The sequence below is a fragment of the Hemibagrus wyckioides genome, linkage group LG24 (assembly GCF_019097595.1).
Source record: "Hemibagrus wyckioides isolate EC202008001 linkage group LG24, SWU_Hwy_1.0, whole genome shotgun sequence".
NCBI classification, from domain to species: Eukaryota; Metazoa; Chordata; class Actinopteri; order Siluriformes; family Bagridae; genus Hemibagrus; species Hemibagrus wyckioides.
In genome coordinates this window covers 17784956-17804862 of record NC_080733.1, presented here as the reverse complement: position 1 = coordinate 17804862, position 19907 = coordinate 17784956, and the positions used below count along the sequence as shown (strand labels likewise).

Below are 19907 nucleotides of genomic sequence, written 5' to 3'. Positions count from 1 at the left end.
GTCTATAAAGTTCAGCACCATGTTACAGGTGATGCATATTAGCTTACATTAGCGGTTAATGACCACGTTAAAGATTCTCAGTACGATACACACCATTGAGTCCGAAAACAAAAAAGAAATGGAGGGAAACACACTTGTGTATGTGTGTGCGCTTGTTTACATTCGATTCAAGCATTTCTGTTTGTATCTAAAAGCTCCCCCCTCTCCAACACACACTTAATGGAAGTTAGCATTCTGTGTCAGATCTAGCGTCTTCCCCCCCCACACACAAAAGCATTAGCGTAAAAAATAGAATTATTTTAACTTCTTAGCACCTTTAAAGTGGATCAACTGGATTAAAGACTCTGATCTCCACACCTTACATTTATCTATTAATCCATTAATTAAATAAATATATTACGATATCTGCCTCGCTAATACGAATACGCAAATGAGCCGGCTGACGGATCGGTGGCGTTCCTGTGGCTATCCCAGGATCCGAGTGATCCACTACGTCTAAACTCTAAAAGCTGACTTATATCTACGACTTATTGCTATAAACAGATCTCTAGTATTCAGGATATTTAGGGCTGTTATGAAATTATTCACATTAAATCACATTAAATAAAATTCATGCTATATTCGTGACCTAAAGGAAGCACTTTCTATTCATATATTTTTTATTTACTCCATTTTTTTCTGCTTTTTTTTTTTTTAACTTGGTTTGAGATTCTGGGAATGTTTTCCGAGATGACAAAGTGATCATTTCCTTCGATAAAGAATTCATTAAAGTGTCACAAATAGAAAATTGTTTTACTGAGAAAACCTACGAGATGTCCATTCAGCAACTTCAACATCAGCTTCAACATCTGGAGCTAAGCAAAGTTGCCATATTTATGGTTTAAGCATAGAAATTTGACCTGTTGCTATGGCGATGAAACGATCCTGCTTGTTCAGCTAAATAAGCGGTGTTCCAAATCACCACGGGATTGTCCACTTCATTTAAGTGACCTCTGACATAAAAATGGAAAAAAGTTCTCTCATCTTCTGATCTGCAGGAATGCGTGGTTAACACTAATTATGACCTCTAATAAAACGTTAGCATAAACACTCAATGGAACGTTGAAGCTACTCGTTCTTCATTGGCGGAAAAGCCCAGCTTGTCATCTCATGAACATCCAAATGACCCGGAGTTGAAGAAATCAAATCAAAACGTTTCAGAAAAGGAGTAAATATGTGAAGCTGAGATATTTTACAAAGTTTCCCCGAAAAATGTCGACGATGACGAAACACTTCCTCATCCTGCTACGTGCAAAAACTTCCTGTGTCACGTCACAACCTCTGCTTTTTCCTTTTACACACAAACTTCAACTGATCCATCGTATCATCATCATCACCTTCACCATCTGATGATAATGCTATGGCATTATCATCTCCATAACCTTCACCACTGCATCATCATCATCATCATCATCATCTCCATCACCTTTACCATTAGATCATCATATCCATCACTTGTGCCATCATCATTACTTTTATCATCATCATCTCTCCATCACGAATCATCACTAAACCTCAAATCCTCAAACACGCTCGTGTCGTCTCTCTTCTTCCACCAGTCTCACTTCTGATGGAGGGAAAAACGTGAAAACGTTTAGATGTGAAAATAATAAACGTGTTCCTGAAGACAGGGATTAAATTCCCCTCAGGCCTGGAGAAGCTCCACAAAGGAACAGCTTCAGAAGAAACACACACAGTTATAAAATACAAGCTCTGAGTCTGATGTTCACTTCAGTGTGCTTACACTGGATTCAGTCGAGAGAGAGAGAGAGAGAGAGAGAGAGAGAGAGAGAGAGAGAGAGAGAGAGAGAGAGAGAGAGAGAGAGAGATGCAGCGGCGCTTTAGTGTCCTCTTTTCCTCTGTGTTGTGTTAACATGGTACCAGAGTTAGTGGGCGAGAACAAAAAAAAATGTTGTTTTTAGAAGCTAAGAGCAAAACCTGAGTGGTATTTCCACGGGTTTACCAAATTTGCTGAAATTTTTTGTTCCTAAAAGATTTAGTTACACTGCACAGGAAAAAACATGGAAAAAAATAAATAAATAAACCGCTGACCAACAAGCTAGCACCAGAATCAAATACTTTTTTTTTTTTTTTTTTTTCTCCGTTCATCTTCTGATCTCCAGTGCAAAACTCAGCGAGCGAACATCAGACAAAAAAAACCCAAATAAACATAGACCAAATTTAGAACAAAAATTATTTTTCCGTTTTAAATCCTAAATCTGTGAAGAAAAATCATCGACTCAGTGTACGCAAACGCAAAAAAAGAAATAAATATACAGTGACTGAACAAAAAAAAAGGAACAAAATAAATAACAAAATAAAATAAAGCTCTTATTATATCTACATCCACTTCTGGGGAAAAAAAAGAAAAACAATAAATACAATTAAAAAAAATAATAAAAAAAAAACCCTGAAATGCATAAAATAATAGAATAAAGTGCAGAGCGGGAAGAAAGTTCCGAACACGTTAGTACAGTTAAGTTTGTTCGTTAGAACACAGGCAGAGCTCATGAGGTAAGCATAAAAAACAAAAAAAAAACAAAAACAAACAATCTTGCTCCTGAAATGATGTTCCTGCAGTGACATGGATCTCCTGTGTGACGTGGAGCTCTGGCGTGAGACGAAGCTCCTGAAGCGTCGTGAAGCTCCTGAAGCGATGTGAAGAGAGATGTGAGAGTTACGTGAAGCCCCGGCGCGACTCCAGACGTGTTGATGAATCGTTTTTTCTCCTTCATCTTATCAAGATTCCACGTTATAACAGTTTATAAAGCCAGCGTTTGACTGTTATTAATATCTGTAGTGTGTGAGAAACACTGCAGGTTACAATTACACTCCAAAACAGAGCAACAACCAGGAGTGTGACGTGAGTTACAGCAAACTAACCACTAAACACAACAAGTGTGTGCGTGTGTGTGTTTAAGCCTGTGTGAACAGTGTATATGTGAATGTGTGCATGCTTAAGACTGGACAGTGTGTGTGTGTGTGTGTGTGAGTTCAATTCTGGACGGTGTGTGTGTGTTAGTTAGTTAGTATAAGGTCCTTAAGTTAAAGCCTGGACAGAATGTGTGTGTGAGAGAGAGAGAGAGAGAGAGAGAGAGAGAGAGTGAGTTTAAGCTTGGATGGTGTGTGTGTGTGTGTGACTGAGTAATAGATCAGTGTGTGATGTGAAGTGTGGTTGTGATGTTGGATGTAGCTGCAGTGATTAAATCTGTCAAACACTGCTGTTTCACACACACACACACACACACACACACACACACACACACACACACACACACACACTGCAGGACCACTAGGGGGCAGCGTACACAACACATGCCACTGAGACCCAAGTGAGCTCAGACCTCAGGTGTATACACATCTCACACGTGAAGAAACAGTACACATGAACGAGAGCAAACACGTGATGTTTAGTGACTGACGTGAACGTAAACAACCAAGATGGAATGAGACGTGTGGAAAAACGTGTGAAATTTGGAAAAAGTAAGAAATAAGTTAAAATCCTGGTGCAGAAACTCCACCACACTCCTGATATCCCACAATGCCCTGGGATCAGTCAGGACCTCGGTCAGTACCGCGAGTCCTGGAGAAAATAAAGTGCAAAGTTTTTTAAAAAATGGACGTAAGCTGATGAGAATACTGAAAAAAAAAACCTCACACAGACACAGAGCTCAGAGTGCGTGATTGAGCCTGGGCGTGGCCCTGTTCTCATTCAGGTCCTCTTTGGTCTTCCGGATACATGTGAAGATCTCCTGGAAGAGTGCCCTGTACTCGGGCTGGTAGGAGTCCTCCGTGAGGGAGGCGGACGGAGTTTTGAGGCAGGCGGCGGGAGTCTGGACGGCTTTGTGGCTGGGGGTGTGGTCGGGGGTGTGGCAGCGCAGCAGCAGCTCCTCATATTTGGTCTTCAGGACGCTGTACTGCGCGTCCACCTCGTTCAGCAGAGAGATGCCGCGGTGCCTCACCGCCTCCGATCGCCGTATACACGTCAGCTCGTGCCCGCGCTTCGGCTCTTGTTCGGACCCGTCCTCTTCCTCCACCTCTACGACCTCTGCCGCCGGCTCCGCCCCCTTCTCCTCGGTGAGGAAGAACACGGCGTCGGCTACGAGCGAGTCTGTAGATCTGACACGCCATGTTTCAGAGCGCCACAACTGGCGCAGCTCCTCCACCTCCGCCTCCAGCTCGGCTTGGTGGCGCCGCGTCCCCTCCAGCTGTGCCAGCTGTTCCTCCAGAGCTCGGTTCTCCCTCTCGGCCAGTTCCGTAACCTTCTCCGCCGCTTCCCGCCGCTCGCGCTCGCTGCCCAGCTGGGTGTGTAGACTGCGCAGTGCGCGCTGCAGCGACGATTTCTCCTCCTCCACCAGACCACCGTCCAATGTCCACCACGAGCGGTCATCACTGAGGCTCTCTGAGCTCAGACGCCTACACACACACACACACACACACACACACAATCACAGACTGCTTTTATGTTAAGAATGGTTGAACAAGTTGATCAATTTAAGGATGATGGATGCTAGACAGACAGACACATAGATAGATAGATATACTGAAAGACAAATAAATATACAGACATAGATTAATAGATAGACAGACATACACACAGATAGATAAATAGGTAGATAGACGAATATACTGAAAGAGAAATATACAGAGTCAGATAAATAGATCGACAGATAGATTTATGTTAAGAACAGATGAATAAGTTGATCGATTAATGGCTGAGTAGACAGACAGACAGACAGACAAATAGATCGACAGACAGATTTATGTTCAGAATGGATGAATAAATTGATTGATTAGTGGATGAGTAGACAGACAGAACAACAGATAAATAGACAGACAGACAGCACATATATTTAATGTGTCACTCATTTTAATCTCTTTGTTTTGTATTATTCAGATGTTCAGCTGGATTTTGGCAGAAACAGTAACTTTAACAGGAACCGCTTCATCCCTAAATATTCCTGAGGATTAAAAAAACAACAACAACAAAAAAAAAACAACACAAAACAACAACAAAGAGATGGGTGAAGACGACAGGGTGCGACACCACAACTAAAAAAAAACCCAAGCCAAGATGGAGGCGTTTTTGTTTTTCTATCCCAATCTATTCGCCTTTAGACACGTGTTTAACTCCTTTTATCCGTTTTTCTCGTGTATTCCTTTTCCTTTCCTCCTTTAGGGTTTCAGTGTCCAGTCTGCTCGTACCCCAGTCTGCTCGTACCCCAGTCTGACGCCACTCTGGAATTCAGTTCCTTGTATTCAGAAGAATGCCTTCTCTCAGGAAGTAAAACCCAGCGCTGTTCTTTTAACGGAAACGCGCCTCACATCCTGAAATATTCCTGCGGTTATAAAAAGCATCAGGGCGGAACGTCCGGAAATATCACTTAAAAAAAGAACTGCTCACTGGGATAAAACCTGGAGAAGTGGTGTGTGGAGGTGTGAGGGGTCATACTGCACTGGAGCAGGGAGTGAAGATCAGCAGGAAAAGTTCTTACTCTGTGTGTATGAGCTGAGTAAATAACCTGGCCTGCTCTTGTTGAAGGTCACGGTAAACGTCCTGTGAAGGACAGAGGCTCAGGCACGGGTCAGAGGTTTTGTATTGGTTTGAGAAAGAGATGAAGATTAGATGGAGCACCAGAGCAGCTGATGGAGTGAACAGTCTCACTCACGTCTGTGAGGAACGTTTCAGGAGCTTAAACGTGATTATGCAGCGTAATAACCAGGGCTGACTTTAGCTCCTGAGGAAACGCTTCAGGAAGCAACGAGGAACTGACCTTCACACCAGTCAGCGTAGGAGGAAATAAAGTGGGTGAAGGGTTTTGTCTGAAAACGAGTTACGTGCCTCGGTTATGTCCTTATCATGTCAATTTGTTAGGTTACAAAAAATAAAAGATTAAGCCAAGACAGAAAATTAAACATTAAATTAAAAAACACACACACACACACAAATTTTAGAATGTGTAACGACTTCACCAGCATGAATCTAAGATTATTATCCTATCTCTAGGGCTCCAGTCGAGCAGAATGTAAGAAGTGGGTCAGGTGAGGAGAGTGTGGAAGAGAGCAGGAGAGAGAGTCAATAACCTTCTCACCATTCTACTGTCTACTGAGAGAGAGAGAGAGAGAGAGAGAGAGACTGGGTGAATGAGAGACTGGGCGGGTGGGATGACTGGGTGAATGAGAGACTGGGCGGGTGGGATGACTGGGTGAATGAGAGACTGGGCGGGTGGGATGACTGGGTGAATGAGAGACTGGGCGGGTGGGATGACTGGGTGAATGAGAGACTGGGCGGGTGGGATGACTGGGTGAATGAGAGACTGGGCGGGTGGGATGACTGGGTGAATGAGAGACTGGGCGGGTGGGATGACTGGGTGAATGAGAGACTGGGCGGGTGGGATGACTGGGTGAATGAGAGACTGGGCGGGTGGGATGACTGGGTGAATGAGAGACTGGGCGGGTGGGATGACTGGGTGAATGAGAGACTGGGCGGGTGGGATGACTGGGTGAATGAGAGACTGGGCGGGTGGGATGACTGGGTGAATGAGAGACTGGGCGGGTGGGATGACTGGGTGAATGAGAGACTGGGCGGGTGGGATGACTGGGTGAATGAGAGACTGGGCGGGTGGGATGACTGGGTGAATGAGAGACTGGGCGGGTGGGATGACTGGGTGAATGAGAGACTGGGCGGGTGGGATGACTGGGTGAATGAGAGACTGGGCGGGTGGGATGACTGGGTGAATGAGAGACTGGGCGGGTGGGATGACTGGGTGAATGAGAGACTGGGCGGGTGGGATGACTGGGTGAATGAGAGACTGGGCGGGTGGGATGACTGGGTGAATGAGAGACTGGGCGGGTGGGATGACTGGGTGAATGAGAGACTGGGCGGGTGGGATGACTGGGTGAATGAGAGACTGGGCGGGTGGGATGACTGGGTGAATGAGAGACTGGGCGGGTGGGATGACTGGGTGAATGAGAGACTGGGCGGGTGGGATGACTGGGTGAATGAGAGACTGGGCGGGTGGGATGACTGGGTGAATGAGAGACTGGGCGGGTGGGATGACTGGGTGAATGAGAGACTGGGCGGGTGGGATGACTGGGTGAATGAGAGACTGGGCGGGTGGGATGACTGGGTGAATGAGAGACTGGGCGGGTGGGATGACTGGGTGAATGAGAGACTGGGCGGGTGGGATGACTGGGTGAATGAGAGACTGGGCGGGTGGGATGACTGGGTGAATGAGAGACTGGGCGGGTGGGATGACTGGGTGAATGAGAGACTGGGCGGGTGGGATGACTGGGTGAATGAGAGACTGGGCGGGTGGGATGACTGGGTGAATGAGAGACTGGGCGGGTGGGATGACTGGGTGAATGAGAGACTGGGCGGGTGGGATGACTGGGTGAATGAGAGACTGGGCGGGTGGGATGACTGGGTGAATGAGAGACTGGGCGGGTGGGATGACTGGGTGAATGAGAGACTGGGCGGGTGGGATGACTGGGTGAATGAGAGACTGGGCGGGTGGGATGACTGCGTGAATGAGAGACTGGAAAGGCGTGTGTAGACTCACGTATCGCGGTGCAGGTCGTAGAGGCAGGAGACGCTCTGAGCGGCGAGGCTGCGGCGGCGAGTTTCAGCACCTTCTCTCCTCGAGCGCTCCGACTGTGACGCCTTCAGCTCCTCCACCTGCTTCTGTAGAGACTCCATGTGAGACTGCAGACTGTCGATGGTCTCGGTCAGGCTGAAACGGAGAACGCCGGAGGGAGAGGAACGATGAGATTTAATGCCCAGATGCACCAATAATGTAGAGGACAAGTAACGCTAAACGTTATGGCTAGAGCGTAAATGTTGGCACCTCTGAGATCACTAAAGCAGAGGGGTGTTATTCCAACTGGAAAAATAAATTGTAAAGACTCCATAGGAAAAAAATGTAATAATCAAATCAGCTTTTTCAACCAGCTCAAACCGGTTCAAACGCAAGATCTCCCGCTCGTTCCCGTGCCACACGGCCCCCTCACCTCTGGATCTTTCCCTGGGCCATGCGGTTGTCCAGCACCAGCCTGTGGTTGGTGGTCTCCAGGTCTCGTGCTGCCACGTCCAGCTGCTCGTACATTTTGGTGTGCTGATCGTTCATCTGCCTCAGCAGCTCCACCTGCTTGTTCAAGTACTGAGAGAAACACACACACACACACACACACACACACACACACACACACACACACACACAGTTTACACAGAGCTAAACTCTGTGACTTTCCTCGTACCATGACCGATTCCAGCTGTATGAATGATGTCACCACACGAGCTCTGCCGCTCTGGACCAATCGGGTCCAATATGCAAATTAGTTTGGAGAAGATGGTGTGCTCGTATGTTTTTCTTTCTAAAAACTACAAGCCAAATTATTTACTTTGGCTATCTATAACTTTGCGAACATCCATGAACAAAAGCATGGTTGTCATGGCAACATTATATTTCAACACTATATTTTCGGCTGCTGTCAACAAGAAAGTGTGCTCTCACAAAAGCTAATAATGTCAACAAGAAGAGCTACAGCGGGTTAACCCAAGTTAGCTAGTTAGCAAGATGTAGCGAACCGGAAAGCTAATTTACTAATTGGCTCAAAACAAATCTTATTGGTTAAATAAGTACATAGCTAATAGCTACTGGTTCGCTAAGGTTAATTAACTAACTAGAGAGCTAATTTAGTGTGTTGTCTATTTAACTGACGGGCTGAGGATTCTACTAGCGTGCCAGCTAACTGACTAGCCAATGCTAAAGAGCGAGCTAACTGAGCTCTTTAGGTTAAATTTGCTAGTTTTTGAGTGCAATGTTAGCATGCTGTCGTTGAAATTATCGAGAAACTAGCGACATAGCTCGATAATCATATTCGAGAAAGAACATCTGCATATTTATGGATATTCATAATCTCTGGTGTTTTTGGTATAGAGACAGTCGAGTCGATTAAAATCTAATACTGGTCAAAAAATCCTGTTTTTATTAGCCGGAAACTTTAATATAAGTCGTTTGATGCTTCCTGTCTCTGCGTTTCCTGTTTGTGAAATCAGTGATGCGTAATCCAAACGGCTTCGACGTCACGTGTATTGAGTGAAATATTCCACTGAAACATCCGAAATACGAGACTCAGGCAAGACAAAAACAAACGAAACGTTTTGTCACACGGAGATGGAGGAAAAAAACTGGACAGAAAACATTCCTGCCACGTCAAAGCTCTAAGGTCTTTAAAAGACTTCCCTTTTCCCCGAGCTGCTTCCTCACACAGACGAGGCTTTAACAGAGACACGCCCACGCGGCTGTTTTTCATGGATATAAAATAAACTCCTGTCTGTCAGAGACGCAGTCCTAGTTACCACGGTTACAACCCCCAAATGCCACATTGTGCAGAAAATAAACCATTAGCTACGAGTCGGTCTGCTTTCAGTCCATCATCTTCAGTCAACCGACTCCATCAGTATCATAACACTGATTCTATAATTTCACATGTGACTAGACAAATCAGTCTAGAGCACCCAATGATTATTTTACTAGTGCTGTCTCTGTAACACAGAGGTTCCTGGACTTCTAGTATTCCTGTACTCTGCAAAGAAAGGAAACAGAATTCCACAATTCTGCAACAAACCAAAAAAAAAAAATCCAAAATTCTGTAACAAAGGTTCAGGTTCAGGCCTATGATGTTCCTGAGATCATGAAAACCTTCCTGAGTTCCTGGAAAAGTTCCTGGAGTTTAATATACACACAGGAGGAAATGTCCTCCAGACAGACGTGTGGATACGGAATACAGAAACGTGCGATACAGAAACCTCACATGAAGATGGTTAAAGTGATGGGATTGACCCTCTCTCTCTCTCTCTCTCAAAGTAGTGGACATGTTTAGAAACCTGAGCACTGAGGTTGAAAGACTCTGAATCATTGAGTGTTTCCTGTGAAACAGGAAGTAGGCTCTGCATTGTGAAACATTCCATTTCTAAAATTTTAAACAAACGTATAAAAGGCAGAGCGTCACCTCGATCTCCTGCAGCTGCTCCTGATTGGTGGAGTACATCTGCTGAAGACCCTGCTCCAGCTCATGGTTCCTCTCCAGCAGAGACTTTCCCAACTCTGCGGCCAAGTGGAGATCTGTACACACACACACACACACACACACACACACACACACACACACACACACACACACACACACACACACACACACACACACACACACACACACACACACTAAATGAACAGCTCTGTACATCCTGTCAGGCCAGAGAGGAATTCACCGAGCTACATGCTGGATAACATCAACGTCTGAGTCACAGAAATCCTATGCAAGAGCACCACACACAGTCACACACACACACACATACACACACACACACACACACACTCCTTGCTTCATCAACATTAACATGTAACACACCATCCTTTTGTATTTGTTGTATTTTGTATTTGTTCGATATAAACTCTCTATGACAGTGATTGCTATAATAATAATAATAATAATAATAATAATAATAATAATAATAAAACTGAGCCTTAAGTCTAAAGTCTAGAATCTGTGGGTTTTTTTTTTTTTTTCACTAAACACTCATCTAATCTGCTTAGTTTGTTCACACTCACATTCGAACACTGGTGTGTGAAAGCGAAGCTCGAGTGTGAAGGAGACGTGTGGAAATCTCGGGTTCAGGAGACGTGTGTGGTGTGAATGTTAGACGAGAGGTCTTTAAGTTTCATTTTAATGACCAGCGTGTTGTTGACTTCAAGATATAAATATTTAAATAATGTCTGGAAATGGAATAAGATTAGTGTAGTGTGGGTTTATTATGTTATGGAGGAATGCAGAGTGCATGTGGAGGCGTGGCCTCAGTCGCCCTGCAGTGCTGTGTGCATGTGATGGAGGAATATACAGGGGAGAAATTTGACTGAAATTGCAGTAAATCTGCTCGTTTTAACCAAGATTATGCTGCAAGATTTTTTTTTTCCAACTACATTTAAGTTCCCTGTTATAGGATAACCTGCAATTTTGCAAATTCCCAGTTCATTCCCATTAATTCCTATATATTCCCGTTAATTCCCATATATTCCAATAAATTTTTCATTTCATTGTCTGTACCGCTTATCCGATCTATCCTTGGGTCACAGGGAGTCTGTGCCTATCTCAGACGTCATCGGGCATCAAGGCAGGATACACCCTGGACAGAGTGCCAACCGGTTGTAGGGCACACACACACACTCATTCACTCACATAATACGGGCAATTTAGAGACTCCAATCAGCCTAGAAGCATGTCTTTGGACTGTGGGAGGAAACCAGAGCACCCGGAGGGAACCCGCCAAGCACGGAGAGAACATGCAAATTACACACACACACACACACACACACACACACACACACACACACACAGAGTGAGCGGGAGGGAGCGAGACTCGAACCCAGGACCCTGGAGGTGTGCGGCGAAAGTGCTACCCACTAAGCCACTGTTCTGCCGATTCCAATAAATATTCCTGTTAATTCCAATGAATATTCCTGTTAATTCCCAAGGAAAGTGTCCAGCCTTGAAAATTCCCGGAATTTTGCAACCCTACTAGTAATAAATGTGATTTAAAATCACGAGTGTGAATCAAAAGCTTGTGTTAGTGTGTGTGTGTGTGTGTGTGTGTGTTACATGTTGATGGTGATGAACAGAGCCAGACAACTATTACAATTTTAAATTGATTAACCCAGAAAATATTTAAACCCTGTGAAACTGGAGACTCCTTCCTTTTTTTTTATAACAAAATGTAAACAAAATAAACATCTCCTTACAGAAAAAACACAGATTCTACTTGTTTTAAAAGAATTCTGTTAAAATTTTGTTAAACAGTGAAACACTTATTGTTGTTGTTTTGTTCGTCTGTTTATTGTTAAAATATCACGATCATATGACGCAAGCGTACTGAATGAGCTGTTGCTATAGAAACGATCGAGCGCGTGAACTTAATAGACCTGCAATTTGCGATAGAATTTTTTTTATTTATTTATTTAATTAATTTAAAAATAAAAATACTTAATTCGGCAGGGGCTGTGGTGTTAATCCTGATATTAATAAATATTCTTTTTTACATTAAAATAAACACCTATACTCGCTTCATGCGGAAGTCACGTGCGATTTTTAAAACAGTTGCCACGCTCGTGACCTTCCACTGACGCCGTTGCTTAGGAACCATGGCCATGGCAACGTTCCAATGCGCATACTACCGCACTAACGAGTACGGGAGAATAGTGTTGATCCCTGCAGAGGCGGCTCTGCCCTCACACACTGTCTAGTGCGCGAATATGCGTCTTTAACAACAAGGTTTTCTTCTTATATCCTCACAACGCGTTAGGTTTCTTTGAAAATAATTCACTAAAACGCATTAAATGTAGAATTCCTATACACACCAACCCCTTGGATGTAGAGATGTAAAGTGAATACTGAGTTCTCTGCAGGGAGCACGCGCACTAGCCTTCATAATCTGGATATAATTTAAGCCTATAATATTAGCGTCTTACTTATTATGCATCTAAACCGCATATGCATATATGTCTCATCATATACACATATAAACAAAATAATAATACAAATTCCTAATGAGTAAGATATCTTAACCAGATTCAAATACATATATATCCCGTTTATTCTGTCCGTTATGTGTTATAAAGCTGAATTAAATAAAAAAGAAACGTATTAAATAGGATATAGAGGTATAAAAATGAGGTATAATATAAGGAGTGATGAATAAATGTAAGGATATGTGAATATTTAAAAGATTTTTAGACGAAATACTTGGGGAATGTGAATGTACAGGGGAATGATGTTATATTTAGGACCTTATGGCTGATAAAAGGCGTCAGAGATATCTTATTAAATATAAATGTGTAATAAATTGTATAATTCAGTGTTAGACGTGGGTGAGTGTTAAAATGTAGGCATGTTTCAAGCATCTCACCGTGCTCGAGCTCCTTCCGGCTGTACCACAGCTCCTGCTCCTTATCGAATTCCTCCTCCACTATCACACCCGCAAGCATTTTTTTCTCTCTTTTTTCCCCACCGCACACCTTTTTTTTTTTTTTTTTTTTTTACAAAGAGATCTCTCTATAACCCGTGGAACACCTTTTCTACATTTGGGTCACTTTGTGTGAAGCTGGTGTCACGGAGAAGAGGAAGAAAACACGCCCGGTGGCGTTGTTCTGCAATCTGCGGCAACGTGGCAAAACCCCATCCATAAGCAAGGACGCGAACACGCGCCGCGTTCCAAATCAACTCATCGAGCACTAGGTAGTGCACTCGAAAACGCCTTAGCCTGCGCGGCAGATATCGCGCCTACGTAGGGAACATGGAGCGGATTGGAATTCAAACAATGGGAGCGCGGACCCAATGATCACGAACGAAGGGAGGATGGTTGTCCAATCAGAGCGCGAGTTTGCTGTCACGTGACTCATGTTTAGCTCTCCCCCAACGCCTATATCCGTACACAATGACACACCGGAGAGGTTTTTCTTGAGGTTTATTTTCTTTTTGTCACGCGCTCGGCGATAGTTATACTCCACGTTATTGAATAAAAAGTGTTAATCATGTGTAGACAGGAGTAATTGAATTGAATTTTTTTGCAGGATTTTCTTTCGTGCTGCATTTTTTTTACTGCATTAAGTTACTTCCGCCTTGTTGGAAGTCTTGTTTATTTTCTTTTATTTATTTATTTATTTATTTATTTACTAATAAACAAATCATCATGAAAGTGTTGAGGTTCTCCACACATCCGGCCTCTGTGGCTTACTCTATGACCACACTGGGGTCCAGTATGATGAACAGCATTTTTAGTTTTTATTACGTGAAGCTGTTCCTGAACAAGTACAACATATCAGAAGGAGCTTTCCACAAGTCCCAGGTGAGTGACCTGTTTTCTTTTTTACCTGGTGCATCTTCATCATCAGCATCATATTTCTCAAAAATCTCAGTGTAGTTCTCTTCTTAATCCTAGTTTTTTTTGCACATTTCCTTATCTCTTATGCCATTTTTAATTAAATTTCTAGTATTTAGATTTTTTTTATCTATCTATCTATCTATCTATCTATCTATCTATCTATCTATCTATCTATCTATCTATCTGTCTGTCTATCCGTCTATCTATCTATCACATCATTGTCTGGAATTAAAAAAAATGTGACACAAACTTAAAGAATCGTGAACAGGAAGTCTGACAGGTAAAGGTGCACTTATTATTATTTTTTCTTCCTCAATGATGCTGATATCAAAACCCAATAAAAAAAAAACCCTGACCTCCTCACAGAAACCCTCACAGTGACGCTCTGTAATCATCTTTAAGTTTACAGATGGGGGTTAATGTGAAGCTCATATGAAAGTAGACACTCAGGACTTGAAGAATTTGTAGTGGTTCAGAAGGATTTCTGTGTCTTTTTCCCTAGACTACTAGGGACAATATATTTATAGAAAAGTTCCAGGTTAGTTTCTCTAAAGTAAATGTTGAGATCAAACCCATTTCTGCTCTCTGAGATGTTCTCTGAGTGCTTGTTCATCTAAAAAGCAGCTCAGATTTCATCTTCAACCAGGAAAACTCTGTGTAAGGTTCTCCAACAGAGGGAAAAACACACGTCTAGAACACACTGAAAGCTAAACAGACTTTTACAGGTTTTAGATCAGACACACAGACAGAGCATCATTCAGTTCTTTATACTGAATGAAAACGTTCCGGTGGAACGTTGAGATTATTGACGGAAACTTTAAAGCACTAAGGAGTGCACAAATGCTGTAAAATGTAAAGTAAATAAGTGAGAGGAAATCTGATCTGATCCTGACCGGCGAGTCTCAACGCTTCCTAAAGAGATGGAACGAACTTGCTGCTCTGATGAGATAGGGAGACACTGGAAGGGTTTCCCCAAGAGGAACAATCCCAGATTTAACGCATTTCTCATGAACATGTCATGCATTTTAGAGAGATGACAGACAACAGGTTTTGGGTTTGGCAGATTGCAACCCAGCTGACTACTCTGGTTTTAATTACAAAGCCTGAGGCAGAACCCTTACAGAGTTCTTTCACAAGTCTGGTAAAGCATGCGACTTGGGAATTCTACACTTTTCCAGACCTCTCAGACCTGCACAAAGTTTACATTAGACTTAAAAATACAAAATTCTGCTTCTCCAACAGTCTTCTTTTTCTTTTTATATCTAGGACATTTGCACACATATGAAGTTTTGTAATGTAATATAAGTGGGAAATTTCCAAAGGATTGAAAATGGGAATTCTAGGGAGTTTTTCCCGACTTCCTCGACATGCACAGGAAAACTATGATGTACAGAAAAACACGAGGTTTTTAAATCAGACTTAGAAATTTATCCCTTATTATAATAATTTCCCAAAATATGGAAAATGGAAATTCTAGGCTTTTCCCCTTAGACTTCCCAGACTTTCCTCATGAGGCGACATTTGGAAAAAAAAAATCAGATTTATGGATGAAAATTCCTAATACGTTTTTCTTCATTTTCATACTTTGGATATTTCCAAAGAATTTACGAAGTGAAAATTTCCGGAAACAAGTAGTGTGTGTATATATTTTTCCAGACTTCCTAGACCTTTTGCAAGAACCTTGTTGCCAATATTCCTTAAATTAAGACTTATTCCAAAGTATGGAAAAGCTCTTGAAGTCTCGAAGCATTTGTTTTTACTTGAAATCGGAATCCTGTAGAATATTCCCAGTCCTTGTTTTTCCATGCTCGTGTTGATAATCCCCTTTTTGGTCTTGCTCAGGTGGTGTATATGATCTGGAACGCGCTAAACGACCCGCTCTTCGGCTACCTGCAGGACAACTCCCGCATTCCCTGTTGTTCCCGGCGCCGGATGTCCATCCTGTATGGCGCTCCGTTCTACAGCCTGGCCTTCCTGCTGGCCTGGTTCCCGTGGCGATCGTACGAGGCGGGCGACTGGCTGAGCGGCATGCACCTGGTCATCACGCTGTGCGCCTTCGACGGCATGCTGACCTTCGTACTCCTGGCCCAGTGTGCACTCTTCGCCGAGATCTCGGAGAACCACCAGGTCCGGCTGAGGCTCATTAAGTACAGCCAGGTGGCGTCTCTGGTCGGCTCGTCCAGCGTGCTCTTCTGCGGCCTGGTCTCCCAGAACATGGACAACTTCTTCGCTTTCCAGGTGTTCTGCGTGTTGGTGGCACTGCTGGGATGCGCCTGCATGGTCTACACGGGTTTCCACAGCGAGAGCCGCTTCGACGCGAAGGTCACGGAGGCCAGCTCGCAGCAGCAGCAGCCTCTGTCCTTTGCCGCCGTGACAACCATGACCAAGCAGATCCTCACCAATCGAGACTTCCAGCTCTTCGTGATCATGAACTTCTTCCAGGTTTTCCTCTTGGCCTTCTTCAACAACTTTGCCATGATCTTCGCCGACCACCTCATCCCGCCGGACGCCCTGCCCTCGCTGGCCAAGAGCATCATGTACGGAGCTGGATTTATCTGCCCCCAGGTGATTTAACTGCCCCCAGGTGCTAACTTTAATTAAACTCAGTAATTAGGTGAAATTCCGATGTGACGTGGAAGCGTGAAAACAATTCCAGTCATCCGTTTAATTACAGCTGGAGTTACTGTGTCAGAGCAAATAAACGAGCAGAGCAGCTTACAGTCCAACACTGACGAGCAAAAGTTTGTACTTTTGAGAAAGAAAGAAAGAAAGAAAGAAAGAAAGAAGATGAATGAATGAAACCTGTGATCTTACTGTGAAAGAAAATGAATTATCATCTTCTGACCAATCAGCATCCAGAAGTCAGCAGTGCTGTGGGTTAAAGTTTATTTCAAAATAATGTTTTATTCTCACTCACTCTACTCTTGCTGTGTGTGTGTGTGTGTGTGTGTGTGTGTGTGTGTAGTTGCTGGTGTTGTGTGGTCAGGATCTGCTGCATGTGATAGGGTATTACCGCATCATCCTCATCACCTTCGCTGTGGAAGCAGGAGGCGCAGTGACCATGCTGCTGCTCGGGGCAGGACACTACTACTGTCTCGCTGTGTTCATCACCGTCAACATGTAACACACACACACACACACACACACACACCTCGCTGTGTTCATCACCGTCAACATGTAACACACACACACACACACACACACACACACCTCGCTGTGTTCATCACCGTCAACATGTAACACACACACACACACACACACACCTCGCTGTGTTCATCACCGTCAACATGTAACACACACACACACACACCTCGCTGTGTTCATCACCGTCAACATGTAACACACACACACACACACACACACACACCTCGCTGTGTTCATCACCGTCAACATGTAACACACACACACATACACACACACCTCGCTGTGTTCATCACCGTCAACATGTAACACACACACACACACACCTCGCTGTGTTCATCACCGTCAACATGTAACACACACACACACACACACACACACACACACACCTCGCTGTGTTCATCACCGTCAACATGTAACACACACACACACACACACACACCTCGCTGTGTTCATCACCGTCAACATGTAACACACACACACACATACACACCTCGCTGTGTTCATCACCGTCAACATGTAACACACACACACACACCTCGCTGTGTTCATCACCGTCAACATGTAACACACACACACATACACACACCTCGCTGTGTTCATCACCGTCAACATGTAACACACACACACACACACACACACCTCGCTGTGTTCATCACCGTCAACATGCAACACACACACACACACACACACACACACACACCTCGCTGTGTTCATCACCGTCAACATGTAACACACACACACACACACACACACCTCGCTGTGTTCATCACCGTCAACATGCAACACACACACACACACACACACACACCTCGCTGTGTTCATCACCGTCAACATGTAACACACACACACACACACCTCGCTGTGTTCATCACCGTCAACATGTAACACACACACACACACACCTCGCTGTGTTCATCACCGTCAACATGTAACACACACACACACACACACCTCGCTGTGTTCATCACCGTCAACATGTAACACACACACACACACACCTCGCTGTGTTCATCACCGTCAACATGTAACACACACACACACACAAACACACATACACACCCCTCACTCTGTTCATAACCATCATGTACCCATATAACCCCCACCCCCCCTTTCACTCTGCCCCCCCCTTCTCTCTCTCTCCCTCTCTCTCTCTCTCTCTCCCTCCCTCCCCCCTCTATGCAGGATTTTGGTCCAAGCTGCTTTCAGTCTCTTTAACCTGCCTCTGGCTGACATCATCGACTCGGACCTGCAGAAGTACAAGCGCAGGTAAGGCGCCGCCCACTTCTGGATGCTCCGAGATGGACGTCCATCATTAAAGCTCTATATATAAATAAAACTGAATTAATTAAAATTGATTAGATTTGGTGTGTCGTTGCACCGTACCTTTATTAAACCTCATTACGTGATTCACTGTTATTAGTGTCATTATCATATTATGTGTATTAGGATACCTAACACACACCCTGATTATTAACACACCTGACTGTTGAGTGTGTGTGTGTGTTACATGTTGATGGTGATGAACAGAGCGAGGTGTGTGTGTGTGCGCCTAGCTGCTTGTACTAGCTTGTGTCCTTTGATTTCCTTATTAGATTCAAGATTTATTTATTTATTTATTTATTTATCTATGACTCATGTTCTTGTGTAAATCCACACACACTCATGAGAGTTAATTACACCTGAGGCAGGTTTATTAATGAGGGAGCGGGCAGGGTGTGGATGACGCTTGATTGATCGGTTTTAAATCTGAAACCTCGTCCGACTTCATCAGAAATAGTTAATTACACGACGTGACACGCCTAACAGCTTCCTGACGATTACAGGAAGAGAGAGAGAGAGAGAGAGAGAGAGAGAGAGAGAGAAAGAAAGAAAGAAAGAAAGAAAGAAAGAAAGAAAGCAGTTGAATCTCTCTCAGTGTAATATTATTATATTATTATATTGAGAAATAAACCCATGTGATTTCACTGTAAACTCTCTTCTCCTGTCTAGCTCTCCGCTTTCTTCGATGGTTTTCGGGACCAACGCTCTCTTCACTAAACCCGCCCAGTCTCTAGCGCCCATGCTGGTGGTCTCCATTTTAAATCAGTACGGCTACGAGGAGCTGAAGGACGGGAACGTGACGGATCAGGGGTAAAGCTCGTAAATGATCTTCTAAAGAGAAAGAAATGGAAATGAAGCTGGTGTGTGATGGTGTGATGTCTCTCCTGCTCCTCAGGTCTCTGTGTAGATGTAGAGCTGGTTCAGTCCTGTGTAAACTGTCTCTTTAATTAGAGATAATAATAATGTGGAGGAGGAGGACACGCCTCTATTACTGGAACTGGCAGAGACCACACCTCCCTTACTTTGTCTGATCAACAGAGGCCACACCTCTCTTACTTTGTCTGATCAACAGAGGCCACACCTCCCTTACTTTGTCTGATCAACAGAGGCCACACCTCCCTTACTTTGTCTGATTCATATAGTCCACACCTCCCTTACTTTGTCTGAGAAACAGAGGCCATGTCTCCTTCAGCAGCACTGCCTTACAGAGGCCACATCTCCCTTACACAGTCTGAGACACAGAGGCCACGCCTCCCTTACACAGTCTGAGACACAGAGGCCACGCCTCCCTTACACAGTCTGAGACACAGAGGCCACGCCTCCCTTACACAGTCTGAGACTTTGTCTTAGACACTTAGGCCACACTTGCTTACTGTAGTGGGAGTGGTTCACAGAGGCCACGCCTCCCTTACTTGGTTTGAATCACAGAAGCCTTCAAAAGCATGTAGTGAAGATGAACAAATGAATG

The 19907-nt window shown here is 44.1% G+C and overlaps 2 protein-coding genes across 4 annotated transcripts in view; one reads left to right on the top strand and one right to left on the bottom strand.

The window, feature by feature from the left end:
- Positions 1 to 3290: 3290 nt before the first annotated feature.
- Positions 3291 to 13268, bottom strand: cdr2a (cerebellar degeneration-related protein 2a). Its single transcript, XM_058378167.1, has 5 exons — positions 13001 to 13268; positions 10054 to 10166; positions 8050 to 8198; positions 7602 to 7772; positions 3291 to 4455 (listed from the first exon to the last, which is right to left on the bottom strand). The coding sequence occupies exons 1-5, from the start codon at positions 13077 to 13079 to the stop codon at positions 3711 to 3713; spliced, it is 1257 nt and encodes a 418-aa protein (XP_058234150.1). The 5' UTR covers positions 13080 to 13268; the 3' UTR covers positions 3291 to 3710.
- A 243-nt stretch (positions 13269 to 13511) lies between these two features.
- The window catches only part of mfsd13al (major facilitator superfamily domain containing 13a-like), an 8894-nt gene continuing 2498 nt past the window's right edge, over positions 13512 to 19907 (top strand). Inside the window, exons 1-6 of one of the 3 annotated variants that reach the window (XM_058378028.1) lie at positions 13512 to 13939; positions 15818 to 16540; positions 16941 to 17095; positions 18302 to 18385; positions 19109 to 19249; positions 19335 to 19907. The exon at positions 19335 to 19907 is cut by the window's right edge and continues 206 nt beyond it. In XM_058378028.1, the coding sequence (XP_058234011.1) occupies positions 13784 to 13939; positions 15818 to 16540; positions 16941 to 17095; positions 18302 to 18385; positions 19109 to 19249; positions 19335 to 19386 (1311 nt within the window). In that variant the 5' untranslated portion in view covers positions 13512 to 13783 and the 3' untranslated portion in view covers positions 19387 to 19907. The remainder of the gene's footprint in view (positions 13940 to 15817; positions 16541 to 16940; positions 17096 to 18301; positions 18386 to 19108; positions 19250 to 19334) is intronic. The other 2 variants (XM_058378029.1, XM_058378027.1) reach the window with 2 other exon arrangements.